A 19130-nucleotide genomic window follows, 5' to 3' on the forward strand; every position below is an offset into this window, starting at 1 on the left:
CGTCCCAGAACCACAGTGAGGAGGATGCCAGCCTCCCCCCAACAAAGGTGTCTTGAAGGGCCAGCCCTGAGCCGCCCCCCGCCCCGCCGTGGGAGCCTGTGCTAAGCGCTGCTGATGGAGAAGGCATGGTGGTGACCAACACGCGTGGGACACAGCGTCCTCTGCCGCCAGACATGGATCACCGTCTCCATGGCCATTCGTGCTCTGGACTTGGAGAGATGCGCAGAAAGTCCTGACAGTGGTGAGGAGAGAAGAGGTAGGACGTGTTCACTACACCCCCCCACCTGGTGTTACAGCTGATTGAAAAACATTTGTGTTTTAAGCAACAGAAGCTGACTTCCGAAGCTCTGGAAAACACAGGAAAGTACCACGAAGAAAACAAAGATCACCCCAAATTCCCCCACCCAGGAGCAGCTCGTCCCTACTCCACTTAACGCACTCCTCCCTTCAGCCAACCTCAGAACACAAATGCCGCACCATACCCCAAAGCCAAAGGCCCAGGCAACAGCCTCACATGCAGAATTTTATAAAAATGCCCAGTCTCGGGGCAGCTGGGTGGCTCAGTCAGTGGAGCATGTGACTCTTGAGCTTGGAGTTGTGCGTTTGAGACCCATGTTGGGTGTAGGATACCTAAAGAAAAATGCCCAGGCCATCCCTAGCCTCTGCCCACCAGGCAGACCTGGCCCCGGGGCCTTTGCACCAGCCAGACCCTGCCGTGGACCAGCTCCCTGCCTCTCCCAGGTACTTGCCATCTGCCTGGGGCTTCTGGAGGTCCTCAGGTCTCCAGATAAAGATGAGTCTCTCCCCCGGCAGCCTTGTGTTAAGAGGGTTCCCCTCCCCATGCCCCATGTGACTACAGTCTGTGCCGAGTTTCTCTCCTCCCCCAGATGTGGGTCCCTGGAGGTCGGTGGTCCCTTTGGCCTCATTCGGGGCTCAGTTCCTGGCTTGTTCTTGTTGGCTAGATGAAGGCATGGTCGGTAACGGCTGGACGGAGCGCAGGTCCCAGGGGCCACCGGCGGCGCCAAACCGCCCAGCCCGGGTCCTCGCCCTCCTCGCCCCGCCCACACGGGCGCCGCCGCCGGTGTGCGCTCGCCGCCTGCCGGCCTCCGCCGGAACTGCCGACCCGGAGCCCCGCGCACCTGCTCTCCGCGGGGCCTTTGCGGGCGCCGCCTCGCTTCACACCTGCCAGCCGTGCGTGCGCCGCTGCTCTCACACCCGGACCCGCCAAGGCGGTCGCTTGGCCAAGGCCCCCAGCCCGGTGTCTGGAGGCGCCAAGTGGCCCTCGGGGCCTCTGTCCGCCCTGCCACGCGGGCTCGCCTGGGCCCCCGCCGCTGCCTCCGCCCTGGGGCAAGAACCCGGTCCCGGACTCAGCCTGCTTGGGCCCGGCTGGCACCCCCGCCGCCGGCCCTGCCGCCTGTCCGCCGGCCCTCCTTGCTTCCCGGACCCGGGCCACACCCATGTGCACCCCCGCTCCGCGGGCCTCCCTTCTCTCCCGGGGATCCTCCCCGATGCCCCGCCGCCCCATCTCCGGATCTCTGCGGAGCCTGACTGGGGCTGAAGCGAGTCGCTCCCCGGTGCCCCGTCCCGTGGCCCGTGCTCCCTCCCGGGGTCACAGCCCTGCCTTCTCCCGCACACGGGCCTTCCCAGTCCTCACTGACGGCTGGATGGACGGGTCCTTCTCGGCGCCCCCTCCACACCACCGGGCGTGTTCAGGGAGGACAGTGGCCGGAAGACGAAGCAGGAAAAATGTGCTTTGTCTGAACTTCACGTACACAACTGTGTCAGCGAAAAAGAAAGCGGTGCAGTCAACAAAGTATAAACAAGGAAAAAATGATGGATTAAAACTTTCTTTACTTTGTTGTATTTTCTCAAAAACAAGGGAATACTTATACCAACACGTAAGTTTTTCCACAGTAGTGAGTGTTAGGGCCCAGTCTCTGTTTCTGAGGCTCGACGTCTGCAAATTTGACAACGGTTTTGTCGTGATCGATCCTTTTCTCCTTGTCACGTTCAGTGCACGGCCAGCCACATGTGCCATCTATTTCTGCCCATTGTTGGTCAAAGGACACTTTTTACTAAACTGCATTCTGGTAATTACACGCAAAGCCACGGATTAGGGATGACCTTATGAAAGATACGCTTGGCAGGGGTCCCAGAGGTGCAGCTTCCACCGCGTTCTAGAAATTGTGCTTCGGCCCGTGTCTCCGTAAACACAGCCCGTCCTCCTGGCTTTCAGACATCGCCGCAGCTGGAAGGTCACTCAGACGCTGTCACCGCATGGATGGGGTCTCTCTCTCTCTCTCTTTTTTAAAGATTTTATTTATTTATTTGACAGATCACAAGCAGGCAGAGGCAGGCGGGGGGGTGGGGGTGGGGAAGCAGGCTCCCCGCTGAGCAGAGAGCCCAATGCGGAGGAGCTCGATCCCAGGACCCTGAGATCATGACCTGAGCCGAAGGCAGAGGCTTAACCCACTGAGCCACCCGGGCGCCCTCTTTTGTTTTTTTAATTCTTATTTTTTAAAGATTTTATTTGTTTATTAGAGATAGAGCGAGCAGTAGAGAGCACAAGCGGGGGAGGGGCAGAGGGAGAGAGAGAGAAGGCTCCCCGCTGAGCAGGGGTTCGATCTCAGGACCCCTGGATCATGACCTGAGCTAAAGGCAGATGCTTCACCGACTGAGCCACCTGGGTGTCCCTGAAAGGGAATTTAAAAATAGAAACAAGAACATTAGGGTCTCAGTAATGGACTCTAACATCTTAGGGGTTCCTGGGAGTGGAAGCTGACAAGAGAGAAGATGTTATTTAAAAAAAAAAAAAGAGGGCACCTGGGTGACTCAGTGGGTTAAGCTGCTGCCTTCGGCTTGGGTCATGATCCCAGGGTCCTAGGATCAAGCCCCGCATCGGGCTCTCTGCTCAGGGAGCCTGCTTCCTCTCTCTCTGCCTGCCTCTCTGCCTACTTGTGATCTCTGTCAAATGAATAAATAAAATCTAAAAAAAAAAAAAATAATAACACAAGAAAATATCCCCAAACCAAAGAGCATTATTTTCTAAACTCAGAAGGCCCAAAGTGCTGAGCAAATGATTGGGGTAGAAAACCACATCATGAAATTCTACCTCTATTCATAAGAGCTAATGGGGGAAGCAGCCGGTGCCCGTGGGTGGACAGATGGACAGAACGAGGACTGTACAGGCCATGGAATAGTGTCCCCCACAGAAAGGAAGGAGGGTCTGACACCTGCTGTAAGACCCGTAAGCCTTGAGGACACTGCTAAGAGAGCCAGTCACAACAGGGCAAATACTGTAGGATTCCACTTGCTGGAGGTCCCTAGAAGAGCTGAAATCGCAGAATCATAGAATGGTGGTTGCCGAGGGCTTGTGGGGGGTGGGGTGGGGGGGCATGCGGGATAAGAAGTTAGCAAAGGGGGACAGAGTTTCCATTCTACGAAACGAAGTCATGGCATTGACGGATAGGGACGGTTTCCCAACAGCACAAGTACATCTAATACTAAGCTGTATGCTCAAAATGGTGACGATGGTAATTTCATGTTAAGTGTATTTGACTACAGTAAAAAAAGATATTTTAGAGGGGGCGGGGCTCGCACAAAGGCTGGACTGCCAGGACGGGGAATCACAGAAACACCTTAGCGTCTGTCTGCCGCCCTAACCGTGAATAGTCCTGAGATGTGTGAATAACCCTTCCTTCTTGGGGTATGCAGACTCTCACATTCATGACATTTTAATAGACAGTTTTTAGTTGGTAACAGTGTTCGTTTTTCATTAGGGATACAATATTTAAACTTTATGTTAGAAATACAGAAACGGCTCCGTTTTTTGCCTTCCGGAAGGCATCAGAATTGTTTGCTCGTCTCCATGTATGAAGGTGAATGGGTAACAGCGGTAGACTGCTTACTGCAAACGACGCGGGCAGAAGGGTCACTCACGTGACTGGCGAGGCACCCCTGGAGGGAATATGGAAGCTGCTCGAGCTGGTTCTCCTGACAACTGCTGCGGCTGCAAGCCTGAGGCTACTCGTCCCGGGACGCTGAGGAAATGGGAAGCACCCAGAGCCAGGGGAGGGTGTGCACAGGTAAGCATAGGTGTCGGGGGTGGGGTACAGACACCTGCATCACCCGTGTCCTGGTCAGAGAGAGTGCCACAAGGACAGAGGCACTGGAAGTCTTCGCAGCCTCAGGCCTGGCATCCTGACCAAAGGCTAGATGGCAGACCCCCGCACAGACAGAGGACACGGAGGTCTAGGTAACTGTTCTCTGGGTCTGAGCCAACCAGGGTTGCAACACTAGGGAGCTGATGCACCGTCTCCTGCTGAGAGCTCAGCAGGGGTCACACGGCCAAATGCCGGTGAAGCTCCTGGACTTATTTATTTATTTATTTAATATTTTATTTATTTATTTGACAGAGATCACAAGTAGGCAGAGAGGCAGGCAGAGAGAGAGAGGAGGAAGCAGACTCCCCGCCGAGCAGAGAGCCCGATGCAGGGCTCAATCCCAGGACCCTGAGATCATGACCTGAGCCGAAGGCAGAGGCTTTAACCCACTGAGCCACCCAGGTGCCCCATCCTGGACTTATTTAAACACTGTTAGCTAAGACGCAGCCTCTTTTCACACGGGTTGTTCCTTCGTCTCTCTTTCTGGCCGATCACAAGTGCTTTTGGGACTCCACTAGGGCAACCTTGAGTGGGGATGTGCTTAGCTGGGGTTTTGGGGATGTTTTATGATGCTCAGTCTTGCCTGCCTTTCCTGGGGTGGGTAGTCTTCTGTGGCTGCCAATTACCCCCTGCACAGCATAAGCCCGTGGACGTGAGGAAGACACAAGATTTGTGGTGTGAACCAGAAATCAGTCTGCGAATCGCGAGTGGAGGACTTGGTTCTCCTCAACAGCAGGGTAAACCAGAAGCCGTCTCCGCGGATGAGTGGCCCCGTGACCAGTAGGGACGACCTAATACACGGTTCGCCTTTCTTCTGTCTGGGTGGGGACTGCACTCATCAGACTTCCTGGAGGCGCGTCTGTGCGGAGCCCCAGGTGTCACCCAAACCAACACCAGGACCAGCATCGGATCCAGATCCTACCAAGCGCCCTGGGGAAGTGTCTGAGCAGTCCCGGTTTTTCACAGGAACAGTTCTGGAAAGCCATGACCCGGCGTCCAAGGAAAATACACCCGAAAACGTAAGCAAAAGCGTGAAGGAGTCGCACTTGTTAATTCACACGAATGTTATTTTTTCTCAAATTCTGTGATGCCTGTGGTGCGTGTCAGACCTTCTGTCCATCCGTTACCGCGAAGGGCTGTCCACTACTGTAGGGAAAGGGAGGCGCGTTTCGAAGGTCACACGAGCGACACACGCTACGGAAGAATACTGACTTTTGTAACCTTTTGTAACCTTATTTTTACGGTTTTACGTGTGTTTTTAGCGGTTCCAAGTGCACAGGCTCGAGGCCCGCCCCGGCCCCGCTGCGGCACGGACCCGACGGCACGGACCCGACGGCACGGACCCGACCGCAGGGCGCACGCGGGGCGGCCGCACAGAGCACGCACGCTGCGTCCGAGACCACGGCAGCTCCCCCGCAGCCCCCTCTGCAGCGGCCGCGGCTCCGGGGGTCCCGTCCTCCGGGCGCGCCCCCAAGCACCGGCCCCTCCCACCGCACCCTCTCCCCTGCGCGGCCGCACCGCACCCCTCCCCCTCCCCCCTTCCCCTACCCGCGCCCCCCTCCCCTCGGCGCCCCGCCCCCCTCCGAGGCCCCCGCTCCGCTGCGGGGCTCCCCCGCCGCCCGCCCCTCCGCGCCCTGACAGCGCACGGCCCCGACGTCTCCCGCCCCACGTCGCGCGCAGCCCGCCGCCCGCCGCCCGCGGGGACGAGCCGGGCGAGGATTGGGCGGGAGCCGCGGGAAGTGCCCGCCCCCCCGGGCCGCCGGCCAATGGGGAGGCGGGGGCGGGCCGACGGCCGGCGCCGGAAGCGGCCGAGCGACGAGGGGACGTCGCGTCGCCGGGTCTCCAGCAGCTGCCGCGGAGCCGCCGGACGGACCGCCGGACCCGCCCGCCCGCCATGGCCGAGAGCGACTGGGACACGGTGACGGTGCTGCGCAAGAAGGGCCCCACGGCCGCCCAGGCCAAGTCCAAGCAGGTGCGGCGCCGGGCGGGCCTCGGGACTCAGGGCGGCCGGGCGGAGGACGCGGGGCGGGGCCGGGGGCGCGGGCGCGGGCGCGGGCGGGGGGCGGGGCGGGGACGAGGCTGGGCACCGGGGCTGCGTGGGCCAGGACGACGCTGGGCCAGCCAGGGCGGGGGGCGAGGGCGTGGCGCCCGGGATGGGAGGCCGGAGACCGGGGCAGGGAAGATGGCCGGGCGGAGACGGTGTGCGACGGAGGTCGGGTGGGGGCCAGGGCCAGGGGCCAGGGAGAAGGAGGGCCTGGGCGCAGAGCGTGGGAGGGCCGGAGGGGTGGTGGGAGGACGCGGGAGGACGGGGGTGGGGGCGTGGACCGCTGGGCCGGGAGGGCTGTGGAAGGGTCCAGCAGTGTTTGGGGCCAGTGACGCGTGCGCGGTGGGGAGGCCCAGGTAAGGCCCCAGGTCGTGGAGGCTCTGAATGCGGCCCGGGTGGGCTTGTGGCCAGTGACAGCGGGGATGGGGTGAGCAGGGGCCCCGGGGAGGGGGAGTACCCCCGAGGGACTGGGGTGCAGATAGGGGGCAGGCCGCCTCGGTGCACTCAGGGTCTCCTCTGCCAGTGCTTGGCCCGCCCAAGGCTGGCTGTGGAGCCGCACTGAGGCCTGTTTTGGGATGCGGGCAGCCCCTGTCCCTGCACCGAGGTGGCCTAGAGACCCAGGGCACAGGTGGACTCTGCTTCTGGGTCACTGGAGCGAAGGTGACAGGCTCTGGAGGGAGAGAAGGTTCGTAGCTTGGCTTATCTACCCACAGTTCACGTGTGAGTCCGATGCAAGTGTGGAGACGCTGGTCAGTGCCCCCCTGCTAAGTTTCTATCCTCGGGGGTCTTGGGCCTACACCCGCCGGCCGGATCTGGGTCAGGATTAGCTGCAGCCCCAGGAACTGGCATTCCCTGACCTGCCCTGAGTTGCTCGCTTGCGGGGTCAGAACCAAACCCACTGTCCTTTTTCCCCGAGGAAGCTAAGCAGTACGAGCTAGGAGTCACGTGGACACGTGTTGGAAGCGTCTCTGAACGTGCCACCGCTGTCTCGGCCCCGTGGCCTCTGTGAGGCGTTCCAGTCGGGAAGTACCTCTTCCTAACATTTGGCGGGTGGAGGTCACAGGGTGTTGGTCTTGCTGGCGACGTTTGGGGGCGTGGGCCGTGGCTCTCGTGTTAGGAGTCGGAGTGGCCGAGTCTGACGCCGGCCAGCTCCGGGCGTCCCTTGTCCCTTGCTGCTTCTGCGGAAGACCCGTCGTCAGCTCGCGGTACCGGAGGGCGGAGGGTCTTGTGTGCAGAGCTCGGGCCGTCGACTCGGCCTTGCTCGTCTGGCTTGGACAGAGCTTCAGGACACGAGCTGCGAGCCAGGCTGCCTGGGCTGCACAGGCCCCGGACGTGCACAGCGTACTGACCGGCCCACAGCAGCCGGCGCTGGTGTCTGCAGATCGGATTTTGACCAGAAACTGTGTTCGCGTTTTTAGGCCATCTTGGCGGCTCAGAGACGTGGAGAGGATGTGGAGACGTCCAAGAAATGTGAGTAGTGTGCTTCCTCACCAGACGCGGGTGCCGTCGGGCGCTCTCTGCACCAGGCATCGGCATACCCGCCGTGCCCCCGGGGTGTCGGGACGGCTGCGGGGGGCTGGAGGTGGGCTGGGGTCTTAGCAGAGCGGCGGTGCTGGGCGTAGTCAGGTGAGAACTCACACGAGGTTCTGCGCCCCGTGCTCTTCAGCCCGTGGGGTTCCCTGTGTTCCGGTGTCTGGCTTCCCGGGTCACTGTGGCACAGGCCGCCTGTGAGTCCGCTTCCTGTTCTTTTTTTTTTTTAAAGATTTTATTTATTTATTTGACAGACAGAGTTCACAAGTAGGCAGAGAGGCAGGCAGAGAGAGAGGGAAGCAGGCTCCCTGCCGAGCAGAGAGCCTGATGCGGGACTCAATCCCAGGATCCTGAGATCATGACCTGAGCCGAAGGCAGCGGCTTAACCCACTGAGCCACCCAGGCGCCCCCGCTTCCTGTTCTGAAATGGCTTTGTTGGGGGTTCGTTGCTAAACCTTGTGCTGTGCTTTCGCCTCGTGCTGGTGCAGGGGCCGCCGGCCAGAACAGACAGCACTCGATCACCAAGAACACAGCCAAGCTCGACCGGGAGACTGAGGAGCTGCACCACGACCGCGTGACCCTGGAGGTGGGCAAGGTGATCCAGCAGGGCCGGCAGAGCAAGGGGCTGACGCAGAAGGACCTGGCGACGGTGAGCACCTTAGGGCCCTTCCTCCCAGGCTGCGGCTGGGCGGGTGGGAGGTCGGTGGTCCGAACGCACCGCCGCACGGCTGGGGGCGGCTTTTAGTGGCGCTTGGCCCTGGGAGCCCTTGGGGAAGCTGATTCAGCCGAGCTGTCATTTTCTCCTGAATGTGGCATGGCTTCCATCGTGTGCAGACCCCGGGGCCTCTGAGGGCAGGCACCTAGGAAGGCCCTTGGCCATGTGTTGCCACGGAAGGTGGTGCTCGTGGCGACTCCCTTGGCCGTGTGCTCATTTTGTGACCTGCCATCGTTGGAGTTGTCATGGGCAAAATCCGTCTCTTTAGAAAATCAACGAAAAGCCGCAGGTCATCGCAGACTACGAGAGTGGACGGGCCATTCCTAATAACCAGGTTCTGGGCAAAATTGAGAGAGCTATCGGTGAGTGTCCTTTGGTCCTCTATCGGGTCCCCACTGCTGCTGCCTGACCAGGTACAGGGCAGCTACCGAGCACAGGAAGGCCCCCGAGGCTGCGGAATTCTCCAGACCCTTAAGAAACTCCCGAGTGTGTTGTCTGAGTGTCGTCCCTCCTCCAACCCTGGCTTTCATGTTTCCTCTGTGCCCTTGCTTTGTTGCTGGCCAGCGCCCTCTGGCCTGTGGATAGAAGGCTCAGTGGCCGCGCCGTGGTGTCGGTGTGGCACCGAGCACATGGAGCTCCCAGAGCACTGGAGCCCTAGTTCTGGGAGGGCCCAGCTGCCCTCTACCCTGGAAGGTTAGCCGGTGCCCGGACTGTGGGCTGGGCCCAGCCAGGACCGGAGGGGGCAGTCCTTGGCCTCCGTGCTCTCTCCGCGGCTCCTTCCTGTGGAGGACGGGGCTGAGGCTCACAGGGTGGGGTGGGTGCTGCTGCCACCTTGGGGGGACGGCTGGGAGCGCCGTGTGCTGTCCTGCCTCTCGGGTCCTGGAGTGGCCGCCGCGGCGGTGAGTGGGCCAATGGCTCTTTCAGGCCTCAAGCTCCGGGGGAAGGACATCGGGAAGCCGATTGAGAAGGGGCCAAGGGCGAAATGAACGCAAAGCCTCGAAATCAGTGCGTTCCGGCTGGTCTCGTCCGGCCGGTTCCCCTGACCACCCGCGCCAGCGCGGGTCTCTTCACGCGGCCGAGCGGGACGCGGGGCGCCGGCCCTGCCCAGGAACTCCCTCTGTCCATACCTGCTGTCACACAAAACCTTGCGAAGTATTGCTTCTCCTGATCTTCTTGCCTTCTCATCCCCAGTGTCTGCCCGGTCTTGGGGTGACTCCCCGGGGGGCTCTGAGTGGGACCACCTCACGCTGGCGGGGGCTGTGGGGTGGGGCGGCCCGAAGAGCAGATGCTGTCTCCGGTCCGGCCTTCAGGGAAGCCAATAAACGATTGTCGCGCTTCCTGCTGGTGGAGAGTCGGTCTGTCTAGTGCGGTCGGCCACGCCTTCAGCGCGCCGCTTTGGCCCACAGCGTAGGAGGACACGGGTTTCGCGACATGCCGTGGTGGGGGTGGGGGGTGGTGCCTGAGGACCGTGAAGGTCACTCTGCAGCGCTGTTTCCTTGTCACCCTTTGCTGGGACGCTTTGTGGGCGTTGCCTCGGGGCACCAGACCCATGTGCTCCCCTGGCTTGGGCTCCCCAGTGGCCTGGGATGGCAAGGCGGGGGGCCTTCCTGCAGGTAGGCGGAGAGCACCTGGCTGTGTGGGTGGCCAGGGGGACCCTTCCTGGATTGGAGAGATTCTGTTCCGAGGGTATGTGGCACACCAGGGGCTCTAACAGCTCAGAGACAGGGGTGGCCTGCCTTCTCCGAGCCTGTGAGGACGGCAGGAACCTCAGCTTGGCCTGCCAGTGACCTCAGCAGCATCACAGGGCACCAAGTGACCTGTGCTTTGAGACACATCATTTTGGGGACCACTTCAACTTGACCATGGGATGGTGGACATGGGGGCCCTTATGACACAGGACCTCTACCGTGGGACAGTGGACGTGGGACCTTTATTTAGAATCGTGGACACAGCAGAGCATCGCCCCCTGCACCCAGACCCACTCTGTGCCCCCTTATACCCAGATAAGCGTTTGCTCCTCGGTCCGTCACCTGCACTGTTGGGGTCTCTCCCTGTCCTAAGTCAGATGCGGAAACACCCAGCAAGGCAGGGACGGGGCTTGGGTCAGGATCCCACGGGCTGGGCTGGGCCACCTGAGTGTTGGGGTGACTGCCGGGCCTGGGGCACAGGCTTATCACGGTGCACTGTGTGTGTCTCTGTGCCTCTGGCCCCGGGTCCTGTCTGGTGTGGTCACCGAGTCCCTGAGATGCGTGGGAGGCACCCCCAAGTACATGCTTTCAGCTGTGGAGCCCTGGGAGCCCTCTTTGCTGCTGACCCGGCAGGAGGCACGGACCTCAGCCAGTAAGTGGGGGCTGCCCTCACAGGCCAGGGCATTTATTGTTGGGGTGAGGACCGTCCCCAGGCATGTGGGTGGCAGTCTCTGTGCAGGGTCACAGCCTGGGGGCTCCAGGGATCCCGGGGGGAAAGGCAGGTGTTATTCCCTGGACAGGACTGCGGTTGGCGGTGGGTGCTTGTCTGGGGAGCCAGTCTCTGGGTCATCTACTGGGGGTCGGTGAGCGAAGCCGGCAGGGTGACATGATCCTAGATGGAAGGAGGGGAGCCTCTGAGTGGTGGCGGATGTGGGCACCCCCAGCCCGCCAGGCCAGGCCAGGAGGACTTCCCCGCAGTCTCCCCTGCCCGCTGGCCTCACCCAGGGGTACCTACCGCATTGAAGACAATGTTGTCGAAGCCCGGGGCCACGGCTGCTGTCTCGGCCCGGGAGGGGCAGCTTCTCTTTTTCTGCAACCAGCGCCATCCCCCAAGTCCAATCAGCACCAGGACGATGAGCACGAGGAGGGCGCTGCCGACGACGGTTGGCACCGATGCGGCCAGTGCTGTGTCCCCTGTGGGCCGTGGGCATGTGAGCCCTGGGACTCAAGCCCTGCCCATCAGCCCTGCCCCGACAGCTGAGGACACGTGAGATGGCCCGTCCTTGAGGCCCCAGCAGGCTGGAGGGGGGGCTCCAGGCTGAGGCCAGGGACCTGGCAGGTAGCTGCTCTGTTCAGACGGCCCCAAGCTAGACCCGCCTCTTTGTCACCAAGAGACAGCCAGCAAGAGCTCCACAACCAGGCTGGTGGTGGTCTCTGGCGGGACGGGGCACCTGCTGCAGGGTCTGCGCAGCGCCCGCCCCCTCTGCGGGAGAGAGGGCATGCAGTGCCGGTCCAGGAAGGGGACGCAGACCTGGCTGGGCTCCCGAGGGTCCAAGGACCAGGGTGGCCCAGCCCAGAAGGAGAGGAGATGGGAGCCTGCGTGGCTTGGTTACGTGTGGAGTCTTACTTCAGCTCAGATCATGGTCTCACCCGGCTCGCCCTCCCTGCTCTGGGAGTCAGCTTGAAAGTCCCTCCTCCGCCCCTCCCCCTGCCCGCCCGCTCTCACACAGGAGCCTTCTCTCTCCGCACGTGAATAAATCTTTAAAAAAGGGAGTGGGGGGGGGCGGGGAATGGTGCGGGCCGATCTTGGTGACTTTCTTGGCCTCTTGGGCCGGAAGCCTTGCCACTGGCAGCCACGTGGGACATGAGCTGCTGTGCCTGACGGGGGCCCCAAGCACGAGCAGAGCTGGCGGACCTGGGCAGGGCTCACCTTGGCTGGATGTGAGCCGCTGGCAGGGCTGCCCGGCCAGATACTCCACGTCGTCCAGGGCGATGGGCCCCAGGGCCGGCTGGCCGCTTAGTGTGGCTTCAAACACAATCTGACCGGGAGGGAGAAGGGGTTGCGTGGGCTAGAGGAGGCTGGCCCTGTCGGAGGCCTCTGGGATCTCCGCTCAAGGGCCGCCAGGCCGTACCTGGAACTCCTCGGCACTGACCACCTCCACGTGGCCTTCCAGCCACTGGTGCCGCCGGTGTGCGCCGGCGCTCCACACGGCCAGCTGGCCCCGCGCGCTGCTCAGGATCACCCTCAGCTCCCCCTTGTCTGCAAGCGGGGGTCAGGGCAGGTCAGGGCTGCTCCTGGCCCCAGCTCTTCCTGCCACCCAGGCGCTGGAGGCCCAGCCGCACTCACAGAAGTGCTCCGGAAAACCCACGTGGTACCAGAATCGGAGGCAGGAGGACTCGGTGGCAGGCAGAGGCTGGCTGCGCAGCCAGGCCGCCCGGCCCCCTGGGCCCAGCACACCGGTTTCAAAGAGAACAAAGTGGCCTGGAAATGAGAGAGGGCAGGGCTCCAGGCTGGCTGACGGGTTGGAGTGGACCCCGCCGACGGGGTTGGGAGCCCAGACCGGCTGGGCTCGTTGGCCCACGGTGGGGTGGGGCATGTGCCTCTGGCACTGTATGTGGCTCCGGGGCCCCTTCCGCATCTCAGACCCACCTGCTTCTGTGCCCAGAGTGTGGTCCACGGGGGGCTGGGGGTACCGGGAAGGCGTGGCCCCACTGCTCCAGTCCCAGCTAAACCCTCCCAGGCTGGGCCAGGGCAGATGGCTCCAGCCACACAGGCCGGCCTCGAAGTCACAGGAAGCTGCGAGAGACCTGGGCAGGTCAGCAGGGCTGCCCCCGTTTCCCCTCTCTGGTCCAGGGCCGGGCCAGGCGTCTTGGGGTTGGTCTGGAGCACGTGCGAGGGCTGGGCAGGGGAGGTGCTCCCACCTGGCCGGGGGCAGGGCCCGTCCTGGAGCAGCAGGTCGTCTAGTGCGACGTAGGACCGCTCCACACCAGCGGCGACCGCCTCAAATACCACCTGCATGGCACGGGGGGTGGGGGGTGGGGTGGGGGTCGCCTCCGGGGTCCGGACCGCCTCGAAGGGGAGAAGACCCCTGCCGCGACACTCACCCTCCAGGCCCTCTCAGCCCGCACGTCCACACTTCCCAGGCGCCAGGCAAAGCCCCCGTGGGCGCTGAGGCTGAGCACCCGCTGCCTCCCGGCCTCCTCCACGTGGACCTGCAAGGTGCCTGCCCCAGCACACGGCCAGCCCAGTCAGCAGCCGCCACAAGGAACAGCCCCTTGGGGGCTCCTGGGCAGCCCCCGCCGCTCCTCACCGGGGTTTCTGAGGCTCAGGTGGTACCAGAAGGTCAGGCAGGCGGGCTGGGTCAGAGGCTGGTGCTCCTCTGAGGTCAGGGAGGCCACGTGGCCACGGGGCAGGGCATGTGGGCTCATGTCCACCACCATGTAGTGTCCTGGGGGGTGCCAGTGTCAGCCTGCGTCTGACTCCCCCGGGCACCCCCGACCCCTGCCACATACCCTGAGCCGTCTCTGTGGTGTGGTCGGTGCGGGGGCCCCAGGTGGCATGGCCCGTGGCATTGGTCTGTCGTGTCCAGAGGCCTTGGCCGCTGCTGGAGAAGCCACAGGCTGAGTCCTCAAAGGAGCACTGCCTGGAGGCCCAGCAGGGCCCAGGCCGCACGGCCACGTCGTCCAGCGCCATGGTCCCGTGGTAGCCATCTCGGAGGCCCTGGAACAGTAGCTGGGGGCCAGGGGTGTCAGCGGCGGGGGGCCTTGCCTGGCCTCCCCGCCCCCCCAGGCGTGGGGCCTCACTTGGTACTTGGCGCCGGAGCCCGCCTGGTGGTGCAGGGTGGCCCAGGCCTTGTGCCAGCAGTTGCCGTGGGTGCCGCTCCGCGACCACAGGAGGGTTTCTGCCTCTCCTTCCCGCCTCACTGCCAGGCGCAGTGTCCCTAGATGCAGGGGAGGGTGGGAGAGGGCCAGAGCCCGGCTCCTGGTGGCTTCCTGCCTCTCCTCCAGGGCTCTGGAAGGCAGAACAGGGAGCCCTCGCCCAGCCCCAGGGTCACTCACCGATCTGGGGCCCGTGGAGGTGGTACCAGAAGGAGAGGCACTCCTGGGTGGCTGCCGGGGCCTGGGGCTGGGTGAGCAGGTGGGCCCCGGGGCCCCGGGCCGGGGGGTCCGTGGGATCCAGGAGCAAGAAGTAGCCTGCCATGGGGACACCGGTCTGAGCCGCAAAGATGCCAGCTTCCGGGATGGGCTTGGCCAGGATGGGCGCACTGCCCTCCACCCGCTCCCCGACTCTGAGAGCTGCTCCCCAGGCCTGGGTGCCCCCACCCTACCTTGGCCTGTGGTGTGGTCGTACCCAGGCCCACGGCTCTCGATTCTGCGCCAGTGCGCGTCTGTGAGGTGGCCGGAGTGCCAGCCGCAAGTGTCCCGCTCAAAGTTACAGGAGACCTCTGGGGGGACCGGGGGGGGGGGGTCAGCACAGCCCAGCGCCACCAGGCGCCTCCTGTGTCCTGAGGGGCGAGGGCTCCCAGGGGTCCATCTGGGTGGTCTGGGTGGGAGGCCCCTGGGGAGGGACTGGGACCTGAGTCCTTCTCGGTGGCCGTCACGGGGCTGCAGTCCTCCAAGGTCACATCGTCCACTGCAGCACCCTGCTGGCCAGGGCCGTCCAAATCCACCAGGCTGACGAACTCCAGCTGCGGCAGGAGCACAAGGCAGGGGGCTGTTAAATCAGGCCCGGCTTGGTGAGCGCCGCCCCCCCGGCTGTCCTCCTCACCCGGAAAGGCCTGCGGCGCGCCCCGATAAGGACCGTGTCCGCCTTCCAGTCGCCGCTACTGCTTGGGGCCTGCCACACGGGCTCCCGGCGGCCGCCCTCCACCACGACCAGTGCCAGGAAGCCTGGGCGAGGGGGTCCTGGTGGATCCACCCGGCCCGCACCCCCGTCCCCCTCCCCCCCGGCAGGGTGCACTGGGGAGCTCTCGCCAGCCCCCGCGTGGTACCTTGGGGGTCACCGTGGAAATAGTAAGCCATGCGGAGCTTGCAGCGGGGGCCCGAGGGGCCCAAGGGAGGTGTGAGGACCCGCGCCTCTGGCGTCAGCTGTCCCCAGGCCCTCTGCAAGGACAGGAAGTGCCCTGAGGAAGAGCGAGGCTGCTCAGAGCCAGTTCCTGCCAGGGACCCCCACCGCAGACACGGTCCCTAGTGGGAAGAGGCAGAGCAAGGACCCCCGTGGGGACAGGGTTCGTGGGCAGGGGGCCTCGGGCCTCACCGGCAGCAGCCCCGCCGCCGTCTGCGCCCGGGCCTCCACTCTCTTGGGCCTGGAGACGCCCCCACTGCAGCCGCCCCACACTGCCGTCCGCCCAGCCCCCGGCCGCGGGGGGCTCGAAGTCCGTGGTGCCTGGAACAGCGGCCCGCTGAGCGGGAGGGTGCGGAGGAAGGCGGGCCCCACCTCCCGCGCCGGGCCGCCCCTCACCGCATTCCTGCTCGTCCTCGCCCCCCTCGCACTGGTGCCGGAAGTCGCAGAGCTGCTCTGGGGGGACACACAGGTCCCCACACGAAAGATGTCCCGGCTCGCAGAAGTCCTGGGGCCGCAGGCTGGACAGCTGGGGCCCAGGGGCCGGGGCCCAGAGCCCAGGGGGCGGGCTGGACATGTCTGTGGAGGCAAAACAGGGGTCAGGCGGACCGGAGTGGCGCTCCTGCCGGGGAGGGAGAGGCTCACGGCCCACCTGGGACTGGCTGGCAGTGGTCCGACAGGATGAGGTCATCCAGGCTCACAACGCCACCTGGGCCGGTGTGCCCAGTGAGCAGTATCTGAGGGCACGGAGGCGGCTCAGGGCGCACCCCAGCACCCTCTACCGTCCCCGGCGCTGCTCCCTCCAGCCCGCGCCCCGCCTTCTACTTTCCATGTCACCGGACACCGTCTCTGGTCACTGCCCTTCCACAGCCCCGCGAGAGGGGCTGTGATCGTGACGGCTCCTTCCCTGGAGGGTGACCTCACTGACAAGCGGACCAGCCTTCTGCTGCGGCAGCCTGGAGGGACCCGGGCCAGCACCCCGCCCCCCGAGCTCCTCTGCTCAAGCTCTGGGGGCCCCCCGGACCTCCCACGTGCCCACCCTCCCCTTCCAGCCGCTGCTCTCTCTGGCCTCACCCGGAAGGGGTGCTGGCTCCGGATGTCCACCCGGTCTCGGACCCAGGCGGCCCCCAGCTCCCCATGGCGCCTGCGCAGCAGGACGGGGACCTGGGGGGAGCCTGGGCTCCGAGTCTGCAGGAAGAGTTGCAGGGAGCCATCCACGGACCCGTGCAGGTAGTGATAGAAGGTGAGCTGAGAAGAAGCCGTGCAAGCTGAGGCAGACCTGCCAGCCCAGGCCCCCCGGACAAGCCACCCTGTGTCCCCTGCCTCACCGAGCAGTTGTGGGCCCCCGATGCTTGGAACTCGGGGCTGGAGAGGACGGCGGGCGCGCTGGGCTCGGCCGTGGAGACCAAGAAGGAGCCTGGGCAGAGACAGGTGTGGGCAGGGCTGGCGGGGCTCTGCGAGGTGAGGACCGGCGCTCCCCGGCGGGCCTCACCCTGCACGCTGTTCTGGCTGTGGTCCCGGCGTGGCCAGGCTGGGTGCCTGGCGCCGGCACTGCGGTTCCGGGCCCAGCCCTCCGAGTGGTTCCACGGGCCCAGGCCCGTCTCAAAGTCGGTGGTGGTGTGGTGGCCTGGAGGACAGGGGCGGGGCGCTCAGACTGTCAGCAGGGCCTCTCCGTGACCCGCCCCCGCGCCCCAGCACCCCATGTTCTCTGGATGGTCCGCAGCAGCCCCTCCAGCTCACGGCAGACGGGCGTGTTCTCGTCTGAGCCGTCCCCACAGTTGTCCTCTCCGTCGCATAACTGGTGGGACTCCACACAGGCCATGTTTCCACAATGGTGATGCCCCAGAGGGCAGTGTGCCTGGGGGGCTGAGATGGGCGAGGGGCAGCCCTTCACCGTGACCCCCAATTGCGGGGGCCGGGGCAGCTGGGGGAGAGGCTCAAGACCGACCGAGTTGGGTGTGAGCAAGTGAGCCCCCCCCCCCAGTGTGGGCCCATGGCAGGGGGGCCTTACTGGGCAGCCCACAGCCCCTGAAGACCACATCGTCCAAGGCCACGGTACCCCTGTGGGTCACATTTCGAGTGGCAGAGAAGGTCACCTGAAAAGAGTGGGGCCCTCAGGACTTGAGTCCAGGCTCAGACCCTCCCTGCTGCCCCCAGTACCCAGACCCTCCCCAGCTCACCTGGAAGTCATCCCGGATACGGCCAGTGGCCACCACCAACTCCTGCCAGCCTGAGCCCCAGGGCCCGGAGCTCTGCCACAGGGTCAAGGTCTCGGCCCTGTGGGTCAGCTCTAGCCGCAGTTCAGCCACATCTGGAATGGGGGATGGGGGGTCCCCGGGGCAACTCAGGCCCCAGGGCTGCTCCCTGGGTCCAGCCCTCCGATGCCTGTGCCTCCTACTGGGGCCCTCCCAGGCTCTGCAGCAGCCCTATTCCTTTCTGGGTCTCTCCCCTCAGGGCACCCACCCGGCAGTAGGGTCCCGGGCACCCACCTCCAGAGGCCGCGTGGAACCAGAGCCTCAGCTCGCAGGTGGGGGCTGCGTTATGCAGGACAGGGGAGCGCAGGACGGCTGTGGAGGCCTCTTTGCCACGATGGGTGCCGACAGCCATGTACCAGCCTGGCCCAGCAGAGAGGTCAGGACACGGGGCTGGGAAGAAAGAGGGGAGGCGATGCCCTGGGGACCCAGCCAGGCCTCACCAAGGTCCGTGCCGAGGGTGTGGTCCGAGCGAGGCCCCAGAACCTCCAGGGAGGCTCCTGCCCTGTCTCGGAGCCAGCTGTAGCCTGAGGTGCTGACATCCTGCCAGCCGCACGGGTCCCGCTCGAAGTCGCAGGCGAAGGGGGCGCCCAGGGTGGGCGAGGCTCCGTGGTAACCTGGAGAGTGGGAGGTCAGTGGCTGCCTGTCGCGCGCCCACCCGCCCGCCCCTGCTTGGCCCTGGCTCACCGCAGCGGGTCTCGTCGGAGCAGCCTGCGCAGTCACACACGAAGTTGCATGTGGCCTCGCGGGGGGCCCTGCAGTTGCTGGGGACCCCGGTCCAGCCTAGGGCTCCAGCTGCCGACAGAGAGACAGCTGGGTGGCTGGAGGCAGGGTGGCCCCCCAGTCCCAGGGAAACCTGCGATGCTGTTCGCCTGCTCTGGGGCCTCGGGCCAAGAGGTCAGGTGGGGAGAGGGCGGGTCCGGCCACCTGGGGCTCCCAGTCAGGCCCTTCAGAGTCCATCTGGCCTGGGAGAGGGTGACTGCGTAGGGCGATGGGAGCACAGGGCCAAGGGCCCCTAGTGGGGGGCAGCGGCCGAGGAGGGGGCTGGAGCAGTTGCCAGGAGGGGCCCCCGCCCTCTCCTCAGCCTCCGTGTGTCTAAGAGTGGTGGACTAGGGTCTTGCCTTGGGACCTTGCGGCCAGAGGAAGCAGAATTCTTGCCCCTTTCTCGACGACTTGGCCTGCGCACTCTCCCACCAGCTTCACCCGGGGCCTAGTACCCCTCCTCCCCTGCAGGCCCAGCACCTGTGCCCGGCTCTGCTTTAGCAGCCGGAGCCAACAACTCACCCACAAGCAGGACCAGGACAGGCAGGAAGCAGCCGGGCAGAGGCATGGCCGGGCCAGTGGGAACAGACGGTGTGCGCCCTGGGCAACCTGTGGCCCTTTTGCCCGGTTATCTGCCCGTGGCCCCACGGACGGACTGTGCCGCCTGCAGTGGGGCCCGGGCCCCTTCTGTACCTGCTGCCCATCAGAGAGCCCCACCCCGTGTGAGGGAGGATGAACATCCGGCTGTAAAAGGGTCCAGGAAAGGGGCCCCTGGCCGAGGTCGGCTCCCACCTGCCTGGCTCCTTCAGACCAAAGGTCGGGCCACAGTCATTGTGCCCACCGCCGCCCAGGCCTGCCTGGTGTAGGCCCGGCAGGGGTGGGACGGGCTGCAGTGGCTCTGGCTGCGGCCACAT

At 64.5% G+C, this 19130-nt stretch overlaps 3 protein-coding genes across 3 annotated transcripts; 2 read left to right on the forward strand and 1 right to left on the reverse strand.

Annotated features, from left to right (window-relative positions):
* The first annotated feature begins 4579 nt into the window (after positions 1-4579).
* Positions 4580-5801, forward strand: LOC116570848 (oleosin-B6-like). Its single transcript, XM_032308430.1, has 3 exons — positions 4580-5182; positions 5426-5677; positions 5751-5801. Exons 1-3 carry the CDS (start codon positions 4925-4927, stop codon positions 5799-5801), a joined length of 561 nt encoding a protein of 186 aa, XP_032164321.1. The 5' UTR covers positions 4580-4924.
* A 142-nt stretch (positions 5802-5943) lies between these two features.
* On the forward strand, positions 5944-9793 carry EDF1 (endothelial differentiation related factor 1). Its single transcript, XM_032308180.1, has 5 exons — positions 5944-6135; positions 7626-7677; positions 8226-8386; positions 8721-8814; positions 9377-9793. The coding sequence occupies exons 1-5, from the start codon at positions 6058-6060 to the stop codon at positions 9436-9438; spliced, it is 447 nt and encodes a 148-aa protein (XP_032164071.1). The 5' UTR covers positions 5944-6057; the 3' UTR covers positions 9439-9793.
* Positions 9794-10729: 936 nt separating this feature from the next.
* MAMDC4 (MAM domain containing 4) lies at positions 10730-19130 on the reverse strand. The gene is made up of 29 exons (XM_032308431.1): positions 19009-19130; positions 18142-18338; positions 17898-18071; positions 17692-17817; positions 17383-17513; positions 17214-17298; positions 16943-17068; positions 16695-16829; positions 16531-16619; positions 16277-16450; positions 15855-15939; positions 15602-15781; positions 15398-15526; positions 15132-15263; positions 14909-15030; positions 14717-14828; positions 14469-14585; positions 14200-14334; positions 13945-14081; positions 13654-13873; positions 13452-13589; positions 13246-13364; positions 13063-13153; positions 12791-12937; positions 12488-12622; positions 12273-12400; positions 12071-12179; positions 11156-11334; positions 10730-11032 (listed from the first exon to the last, which is right to left on the reverse strand). Exons 1-29 carry the CDS (start codon positions 19128-19130, stop codon positions 10991-10993), a joined length of 3816 nt encoding a protein of 1271 aa, XP_032164322.1. The 3' UTR covers positions 10730-10990.

Source organism: Mustela erminea, chromosome 12 (assembly GCF_009829155.1).
Source record: "Mustela erminea isolate mMusErm1 chromosome 12, mMusErm1.Pri, whole genome shotgun sequence".
Taxonomy (NCBI): Eukaryota; Metazoa; Chordata; class Mammalia; order Carnivora; family Mustelidae; genus Mustela; species Mustela erminea.